General features: G+C 44.3%; 1 protein-coding gene and 1 long non-coding RNA gene across 2 annotated transcripts in view; one reads left to right on the top strand and one right to left on the bottom strand.

The window, feature by feature from the left end:
- Positions 1–2,799: 2,799 nt before the first annotated feature.
- LOC116785432 lies at positions 2,800–3,416 on the top strand. The gene is made up of 3 exons (XR_004356535.1): positions 2,800–2,906; positions 3,037–3,139; positions 3,279–3,416. It is a non-coding gene; the product is annotated as an uncharacterized LOC116785432 (long non-coding RNA).
- A 144-nt stretch (positions 3,417–3,560) lies between these two features.
- UNC5C (unc-5 netrin receptor C) overlaps positions 3,561–10,387 on the bottom strand; it is a 257,765-nt gene continuing 250,938 nt past the window's right edge. The window contains exon 18 of the mRNA XM_032686686.1: positions 3,561–10,241. Within this exon, the coding sequence (XP_032542577.1) occupies positions 10,076–10,241 (166 nt within the window). The 3' untranslated portion in view covers positions 3,561–10,075. The remainder of the gene's footprint in view (positions 10,242–10,387) is intronic.

Below are 10,387 nucleotides of genomic sequence, written 5' to 3'. Positions count from 1 at the left end.
AAGAAATTAAAAAAAGGAAGAGAGATGCCATCTAGCAACTGCTATCCTTTCTCTAGCACAAAGTTATTTCTATTAAAGAAAAGGTTGACAATGTAAAGACTAAGAAACTAATATGTGTTCTTTTTTGAGAACCAGTGCCTTATTAAACCTGTAAATACTGTAATTAGAAAACCTGGGGAACAAACTGTGTTACGTTGTATTTGTTCAAATTGTATATGGTTGTTTTAACATTCCCCCCAAATAAAATTGTTTCCATCTTCCCATGACAGAGATTGCTTTTACTTCTATTTCCTTTTCATGTGCTTGAAAAGCACCATCTTTGGGTTTCATATCCCTGGCTAGATTATTTTGACTGTGCTTAATTTTATTTATTTTTATAAGATTTTTCCTCTGAGCAAACAAGTAAACAGCAATAAGTTGCATATGTCTCCACTGACATAAAAAAGCATCACTTCTTTCACAACTCACTGAAGAGAAAAATAGTAATTAAAATAGTGTTATCACTAATAGAGCAGTCACTTGCGTTTTGAGGCTGATTATGTAAATCTATAGAAATATGGCATTTGCATAATATTTTTTGAGACACCCCCCCCTTCATTCTGCCACATATTTATGAATTTTGACTACTATTTTTAATAGCACAAGAAGCACAGGAGGTCATTGTGCACAGAATGAAGACAGAATTCTCAGCTCCATGCTTCAGGTGAGAAAGTTCCAACCTACATACACAGCATCAGCTGAAACATGGCATTGCTTAATGCCAAGAGACATTGGATCATATGTACCTCTACATGTAGGGAGATATTTGTATGTAGTCATACTTACAGCTGGAGCATCTTCTCATTCTGCAGTGCTGTGTTGCAGATTCAGCTCAGTGTTTCTTAGTTTAATTGCCTTGCTGGTTATTTTCAGAGAAGTATGTAAACAGCAATTGGCCCTTGAGTTGCCACCTTCATGCAGCCCCTGTAGCCCTCCTGCTATGCCCCAGACCATCTGTGATCAGTGGCAGAGCATTGCAGTTATTCTCCAGCAACATTTCTGCAGTCCCTTGACCTGGCCACATCCAGGAGGGAAAGCCCTGTGCTTGCTGCAGTTGTCCCTGGCATGTTGCTGTATCCCATATTTTGAGGTCTGTTTCTGCTCACTTTGGCTGCATGGTGCTGAAGGCGATGTGGTGCCCCAGCACAGCCTGTTTGGGCTGCCCCTTCTCCAGCATGCTGCTGAGATCAGTGTTTCTGCAGCTGCTTTCTTCCTCCCATCCTGCTTGCTTTGTCCTGGCCTAACTTTCTAGTATGGCTTTTTGGGGCAGTCTTAGGCTCTGTTGTCATTTTCTTTCTTTTTCACCTTGCTAGGTGCTATTTAGCCTTGGGCTTAGGTAGCTACTAGTGTATCTTCTGCAACTGCAAGCAATGTTGGGACTATTTCCCTTCCATTCAAGGCTGGCAGTCATGCTACTGTCCCCTGCCAAAATTGGAGCTTCCTTGTCAAACACACTGAACCATGCGTCTCCTGGAAAGGAGAGTCACAGTCCCACCTTCAAACGTAGCAACACCAGAGCAGACTCTTCCAGGAGTCTCAGGAAGAACAGCTACTTGTCAGGTACCTGAAGGATAAGTCCCTGAAGATGAGGAGGGAACTGCTGGGGCAATGCAAAGACTGCACACTGTGGGAGACACCAATCCTTAGGGGTGTCAGAAACCAAAGGAAATTTGGCAGTACACATGGACAGGGTGGGAATGGTGGGATGGACAAAAAAGAACTTGTCTCCTGTGAAGGCTGAGTATGTAAGGGGAAAGACAGACAGACACCAAGAAATCTAAAAGCAGCGACTGTCCAACATGGGCACAGTTTTGCAGAAACCAGCTCTGCCTGCAGCTCAGCTCTCTTTAGCTGCTGGACCACATGGTAGCCAAAGTAACCATTGACAAAGTTGTGTCTTTTGTCCCTTGGGATACAGATCCTCCCATCACATCATAGCTTCAAGCTTCATATATAATCTAACTATTCTTACAACAGAGAAAATAATCATAAAATAATAATAAAAAACGGAATCATTTTCCCTCCATGTTCCCAAAGGTCTGGTGGCTTTTGGATGGACTAAACCTGTCACTGGTGCTTGGGCACAGCTCTATGCCATGCTCGATGTACAATGAGCAATGTGCAGTATTTCATATGGACTTCAGGTGTCAGGTCTTGGCTCAGTGACCTGCCAGTCCCCAGCTCTGTCCCCAGTAGCTGCAAGGGACAACTGCATGAGCTGGTACCATGAGGCTGCCTGCCCTCCTGTGAAGAATTGCTGCCTGTTGAAAGCTAGTAAGTTACAGGAGCCAGGAGGCAGAGATTGCATGGGAGATGGAGCAGCCTTGTGTTAGTGATATGCTTTGTTAAGAAGCATTAGCTGTCCTGTGCTCAGGAAGGAACAGCCTGAGCAGTTGTCTTCTGCCTGCCACATAGCTCACGTTAAACACTGCAACAGGAGGAATACAGAATAAAACTACCTTACACCTTGGGAATAGCTTGCTGTAATCCAGGCATGCCAGGGATGGGTTTTTAAAGGTCTGCGCTTTTCCAGCTGGGCTGCAGGGTCTCACAAACCTGGCAAATGCACTTGTCTCCAAGTTCTTGGCTTTTGGGCTGTGTGCTGTTTGGCTTCATATGCTATTGGAGTGCTTCAGCTTGGACTTAACCTTGGCTTGCCGCTTGCAGGGAGAGCTACCGAGTGAGCACATTTCTCTGGCGCATTGTGAGGCTGGCAACACTCTGAGGGTCAGCAGGAAACCCTGCACCCCCAGGGGATGGGGTGGGACAAGATGGGATGGGATAATGCTGCCTCTGGCAGTGCCCAGGCCCCTCTATCACCTCCATAATGGGCAGGGTGGGCTCCTCAGCCTGGGGCTGACCTGCAGGTAAGGGGCTGGTGGTAAGAGATGCCCATTTCCCCACTGTCACCCCACACCCTAGCTGAGAGAAGCAGCATGCAGCTGTGCTGGGGAATTGCCTCTTGCACTCCCAGAAATTTTATACTGACCCCAACAGGTCTAACAAGGCCAGGGAGAAACAACTACCATCTCTGACATTGGGGAGCGGGTGCAAGAAGAGTGAACATTGCTGTTTGGGCATTGTATCCACCTGGCTCAAGGTGAATGACATAAGCAGGTATTGCTGGACAAAATAACCTTGTCCAAGTGGCATTTATTTTACTTCTTAGGCAAAGGGCACATTTTCTTACCTGTTGCTTTTCTCCACCTTTGACTGTGGCCAGGAAATGCAAACCCCAGGAAAACTGTCCAGGATGAGCTCCCCTCTAGCAGCTGGGGTAAAACAGCATGAGGAAGCATGAGGATTTATGAAGTGCAGTGAAACAGCCTGCACAGGCATGTGGATTTCATGAAGGGTATCTTTTGAAGGAGAGTGCATCAGGAGTTCTTATGTGCAGTAACATTTCTTTTGAGGAGATTTTTTTTTTTTTAAAGAAACTAAATAAAAGACTCCACTTTCCGTCCAAGCTTCCAGGAACTAAACAATTGAAGACAAGGTAGTGGTGCATTTTTTTTCCAGTTGCTTATAAATATAATTTATTACCTGTTTAAAAATTCTTTCTTACACTTTGTACATGTCAGGCTGACAGAATAAATGCAGGCATTTACAAACAGAGGGAAGGAGAAAAAGGGAGGGGGGTAAGAGGCACACTCAGAACTAGTAAACCACACCTCCACTGTACAGCAATACAAATAATGCAATGGCTAGCACTTCTCCTGTAGTAAGTCAGTCTTTAGAAAAGGAATTGCATAGAAGATACAGCAATAGGGAAATCAAAACCAAAATAGTTCTCCAGATCTGAATAGCAAAGAAAAATCCCATGAACCCTGGTAGAGCTGTGACATGGGAAGAGGAGGGAGAAATGTGATACACCTGGGTTGCACAGATGTTTCATTTCCTATGGGCCCTCATTCTTTGCTTTGGAAAGGTACTGAAGATACCATCTTAACTTTTTTTTTTGTTTTTCACTCTTCAACAATAACAAACAGAATATGTTTTAGCAAATAAAGTCTACCATGCAGATATGTGAAAACAGTAATGCCGGCTAATGCCACAACTTCTGTCTCAGCTGTGTTACACACCCTACTTCAAAGTAGGTTATTGGCTCTCAGCTCAGGTGTTTTTACAAGGTACCTTGGAAGGTCTATGGGAGAAGAAGGTCTATGTTTTGCCTCTCCTCCTTAATTTTGTTTACTTTCCAGGTTGATTCTTCTTTTTATTTATATCGTGCAAGCTCCCAAATTTACTGGCAAGTGGTAGCAAGAGCCAGCTGGCAGCAGCCAAAGAAGCTCTGAGGGTTGTGCAAGCTTTTCTCATCTAGGGGCTATTGTCCCATCAGCTGCAAGCTGGCAGCTGGAGACCAGAGTGCCAGTGCTCGAAGAGCTACCTCGTAGTTGTGGGAGGGCCCTGCCTGATTACATCCTGCTTCTTCACAGGCATCCAGAAGGTACTCACATGCCATGACATGGGATGCTTTGAGAGAAGAAGGCAGGCTTTGTAAGCAGTTGAGGAGACTGAACCAGTACTAAGTACATTTAACTAGCACCACAGAAAAAGTGAAATACCTATTTAGGATAGAGGTTTATGGGAGCACTGGATTATCATTGCTTTTTTGTACAGGCAGAGTTTATCAAAAGACTTTCAGATAAAGGGATTTTCAGATTTCAGGGAGCAGTGTCAAGCTTAAAGGACAAGTAAATAAACTAAATGCTCTTATTCAAGCAAGGAGCTTGACCTACCAAACTTTAGGGCTCATTTCTGTGGCTTTGGTTCAAGTCCAATTCCAGTTACTTGCCAATTTTTACTCTGTTGGCTTTTGATGTACTGCCTATTTGACCTTGCAGTGATGATACAGCACTGAATTTTGACCTTCCCCTTCCCAAGCAAAAGTTGGTAATAAGAGGATGCCCATAACTAACATCAGAGCTAAAAGCCTCCAGCAGTAGTCCTTTGTTTTCTCCCCTTTGTCTGTATGTGTATACACACACACACACACACTTCACATTTCTGTTAAATTCCCACTTCGGAGGATGTCTGAGATACATGCTCCAGCATTTAAAAATCTGTAGTGCAACTCATTTTTTTGAACTCAACGTTTCACATGCAAGCTAGGAATGGATTGCGGTGGTGACCCCAAAGCCAGTAACTCATTGGAGTCCCTGTGGGAGAAGGGCCAAAGGTTTGGTTTCCATTCACAAACCACTCACATCTTTGTACTGCCTAGTATTAAGCAAGCCAGCCTGCAAACAGTAAGTTACTTCATGGCCAGATGAGAGCCAGAGTAATACCTGAAAAGACTTCTGAACACTTAATAAGATAGTTTACAGTAAAGTGTCCTAGACATGAGATTAAAAAAACCAAACAAACACAAAATCAAGCAAACCTCAACAGTATCATTGTGTATAAAAATAACTTCAGAGCTGTGGTAACTACTTGGCTAGAGCATACAATGGTCTAAGGGCCCTCCCACCCCTCCCTTTCCCATACCCCCATCCCCAGAAGAAGAAAAGGAGAACAAAAAAGAAACTATTGTAGGTAGCAATACAAGACATTAGGACACTGTCCACAATGACGGGCTTACAGCATGTAAATACATTTATTCTATATGTAAGCAACAGAAATAGGAAGAAACCCAAGGAACAGACATGTTTTGCTCTGTGGGTATTGCAGACTCCAACATGTCTCATGAGTGTCTGCATTTCTGCCAGCAAGATGGAAAAAAGTCTCGGTCTCCCATGGAAGCAAATATTGGGAGACCCTCACTGCTGCAAAATTTTCAAGATTCAGTAAAACAGCATTTAGGTCTTACACTGTTTAGTGAGATACAGTGGATCCAACTGTGATCAGAAATTTTGGAAAAAAAACCAACTGAACCCCAAAGTTACCCTATACACTGACAGTCACCTTTACAAGAACACAACACAAGAAGAACTGAAGAAAAAAATCAGGTGAAAAGGACTGCCTCCAATAAATGGTTCTTACTTGGAAATTAAAGGTTTTCCTCGAAGTCAGTAGATATTTTATATATATTTATATAATATATATACTATTTATAGCGCTAGCAATCAACATGTAATGAAGAGATGGTGTGGAGAGCAGCAAGACTGCTCGGGTACAGAGCCAAGGGTGAACAACTAAAACAATAAGCATTTTAAAAAATAGCAATAACTGGAGGATAAGAAGCCTGCAGCCTTTTTTTTTTTTTTTCTTTTAAAGCAGATGTGCTTACCTGACATAAAATGTTACAACAACTTTTAAGAGTCTGTTCTGTCTGCCAAACGTCTTTGTCAGAGCCACCCCACAGGAAAGCCTTTTCCCACGCGAAGTTGCTCGCCGCGGTGGCAGCAGCACGCTGGAGCCGCTGCTCAGCCCCACAAGATGGCACTGTGTCCATGCAATCCAAGCCGAGGGACTGCTGCTGGTTTTTCTCCCACGAAAAATAATACCCTGAGCGGATCTGGCTGCTCTTGCTTCCCACCCTCCCTCCTTGGGGCAGCAGGATTGGAATGCTGACTGGTGAATACCACTAGCCTCTGCCAGAGCCTTCTCCCACAATGCACACCTGGCCACTGCTGTACCCCCAGAAAAAAAGAAAAAGCTGGGCAAAATTAATGCAGTGAAGTGTGAGGTGAAGTGGGAGCTGCTTTGGCAGCAGTGGCAAAGAATGAGTGTGGAACTGCTGGGATGAGCTGTGACTCTACGGAGGAACCTTGTCCCTGCCCTGTCAGGGCCAGGGCAGCTGACACAGTGCCATGCTGGGATCCTGCAAAGGCTTATGGAGCAGGTACTGAAGAAACCATCCAGCTCATGACTGTAGCAGGTGACAGAAGGTTTCTGAGCAGTCAGGGTGGAAGAAGAGCAGCTCCACCACCCAGTGATGGTGATGCTCCTGCCCTAGTCATGTTCAGTGATGAACGGTTATGTTCCTGACCTCCAGCCACCTCTGTGGATGCTCCTCTTAATCAGAGTGTGCATTTTTCCTCACAATAAATCCTCTTTACTGTGATGCTGGGAAAGGAAAATGCCCCAGAATACTTTAAGATAAAGTTGTTAATCTGTTCTTCTTGCAGAAGGCGTGAGAATGTAGGTCAGAGAGCTGGCAAAAGGAGCATCCACTCATAGCAATACAGATAACTATGAGACACTTTCTGGGTGTCACTGGTATGACCCCAGTGAGAAGGGTGCACATGCTGCTCACGTGGCAAAAGCTGAGAACTGGGCAGTACCAGTGAGCCTGGGGATCAGCCAACACAGACTGAGCTAAAGATGGGAAAGGGTCAAAAGACAGTTCAACTCATGCACCCACCTTGGACGCAGAGTCATGAAGGAAGGACACACGGGAAAGGTGAAGAAGCACAAACTAAATACAATTGGTTACACCTGAAGATGGCACAGGAGGAGAAAAAAGCTGAGACCTATTTTAGTGCTCTAAGGTGAGTAAAAAGTGTGGAGAAAGGGCAGAGCTGGAAGCCCCAGCACAAGCCTCTTGAAGTTGAAAGCAAAATTTACATTAGCATTGCAATGGGCTGCATCAGATGCCCAAGGTGAAAAAGAAGATGGTTGGCTGTTGAAAGGATGTCCATATCATCTCCACATTAAGAGAAGGTGGGGCTTACATAGGCTAAATGCACACAGATGTTGAAAGTTACAATGCATATCCTCTGGTCTCCAGTTTTCACTGAAATGCTGGTTGGAAAACTGCCAAGTTACCACTTACAAGGAAGGGAACTTTTTGTGCTTGCTGCCCAGCGGTCAATCAAAACCCCACTGGTTTTGATTGACCTTATTTACTGGTCAGGGAGCTGAGAAACAAAAGGTGCCAAGCCTACGGAAATGTCAAATGGAAAAAAAGGTCGGATTAAATTTTCTTTTCATTTTGACCAATGACATTTTCAAAGTTACCTTCAAAAGCGCAATATGGAAAGCCTTGGGGAAAACAAAACCAAGACCACAAAAGAGAACAAGCCAACTCCAGTCACGGGAAGCATACGGAGTGGGAATACGTATGTGGACGGGGCATGCATGTGGGCACAAAAGCAATAACCAGGGCCTGGCTGGAAACCTGGAGTGGGTGGGCTGGGGAAGAAAGGCTTTTTGTGCAAGAAGTAGAGGACAGACAAGTCTGGCAGTAAAACTACAGCAACCTATTCACTGTCATGTATCAAAGAGTCAGTCTTTTCACTGAGCAGAACACAAAATATGTTTGCAGTGACAACCATTTTTGGTTTGCTCCTTTAGCAGAATTCAAACTTTACCTGTTTGTGGTGGCCTAGAGGGACAAACATCTCCTGGTCAGCCAGTGAGAACCTGCAGCTCCCTGACTAGGCACCGGTGGTGGCAGGAGCACAGTGAAGGCAGTAAACTGCAGCACATGGGATTTCAACTTCACCACTCCATTGCCCTGCACAGACCCACATGACACAGGCTGCAGCAAAGCCTGGGAGTATCCGTGGAGATCACCAAGTGCATCTCACACAGAAATGGCCCAGCAGAGGGTTGGACTGTCAGTAACCCCAACCACGGCAAACATTACTGAAGGTGGTGGGTTTCAGTAAAAGTGAGTACCTGCAGCTCTGTGGGGAAGAAACAGGAGTTGCTGGCTCTTAGACCGCTACACAACAAAGCAAACAATATGAAGACCCACCTTGGATGCACAAATCAGGTGGCCAATGTCAGTGCCTCCACATGCTTGCACCTGTGGTCTTGAACCAGTTGTCCAAGTGTATTTGGACTGGAAGGCTGCCTCTAGTTCACAGCCACCTTGGGACAAGACTGCTTCTCAGAGCAACCTGAAAGCACCAGGGTGGTGTAAAACATCCCAGGGAGGGGTGTTGGGTCAGATACTGGGTGAGTGCAGATCAGTGACTTCAGCAGAATGTCACCAGTTTATAATGCCTTTGCATCTAGCATGATGCATAGCAATGCTAACACAAGGTGAGCAACCAGTGTGGGCTGGCAGAGGACTTTGGAGGAGGAGTATGATAGCTGACAAAGGGAAGGGCAGATGGCATATAGAAGGACATGTCTTAGAAGACCTTCAGGAAAGGGACAACAGGTTCCATAAAATCAGAAATTATTCATTCTGCTGCTGACAAAATTAGAAATAAAGTAATAATGGTAATAATAATAGTCATTATAATCCTTGCACTAGATATTAATCAGTAAAAAATTATCATAGTAACTTTTCTCTTTTATTTTTTTCTGTGTTTCTATCCCCCTCCCTCCCAACCACTCTGAATTGCATATCTGGCCCCCTCATATAGCAAAGGGGTGGAAAGGGTGTGAATTGAAAACTAACTCAGATCCTGCATTCCCCACTATCTTATAGCTGTTCTCCACACAGGCTCAGTGGGGCTGCCTCGGGAAAGGAAGGGAACATTACCTGTGTTCCTGCTTATCAGCCAGAGTACCTGCTATCCAGATGCACACCTCTCAAACCCTGATTTTCTTTTTTTTTTTTTTTTTACAAGTAGGTCTAGGAAACAGAACGATGACAGGAGGATCACTGTGAGACAACCAATGTGCAGAATTGTAGCCAAAATCTGAATTCACCAGAAACCAATAATAGCCACAACCACCTGTCCATAGCCTTGTCTAGAATGGCTTTAAACAAAAAATATAAAGAGCCATGGACAGTCTCCTTACCCCTGTCCAGAATTTGATGTAAACAACATCCATAGAAAGTGGGATTGTTAAGAAAGTTTATCCATATATCTGGATAGCAATAAAAAGCGTTTCCTAGGAAACTGTAAAATCCTGTACCAAGCAGTGTACAGCCAAGCCGAGAGGAACATTATGTTGATTTATATTTTCAAGGTACAACTTTGCATGATTTCTTTTTGATCCTGTGATAATGTACAAGGAGAACGTGTGTGAAGGTCAGGGCTGGTTTTTTTGTTTATTTGCTTCCTTGCTTTCTTCTCTGAAATGTCTCTTGTGTAACTCATTGGTCTGGGTTTTCATTTCAATTCTCGTTTGCAATAACAGGGTATTACTGCTCTCTGCGTCTGTCCTTCCTGTTCATGCCAAGGCTGCATTAGTAATTTCCTTCTGCTGCCAAAGAAACAACTGTTTCATGTCTTCCCATTTCTTCAAGAACTGCTGCCAGCATGCTCAGGTTGCCATCAGGGAAATTCTGGGCTTCCCAGAGATCCAGGATCACCCCAGTGGGACTTGATTTCGTAGCAAAATAATTTAAGTACCTGCAATGAGCCAAAAAGAAACTCATTTCTTTGAGCTGCATGAAAACTACCTGAATTCATATGATTTCAACCCATCCCCATTTCTGGTGCTGTCAAGGTGTTAATCCCCCGTGCAGTCAGTCTGATCAGCCTGTACACCTGCTCTC

Source organism: Chiroxiphia lanceolata, chromosome 4 (assembly GCF_009829145.1).
Source record: "Chiroxiphia lanceolata isolate bChiLan1 chromosome 4, bChiLan1.pri, whole genome shotgun sequence".
Classification (NCBI taxonomy): domain Eukaryota; kingdom Metazoa; phylum Chordata; class Aves; order Passeriformes; family Pipridae; genus Chiroxiphia; species Chiroxiphia lanceolata.
This window is presented reverse-complemented; position numbering and strand designations above follow the sequence as displayed.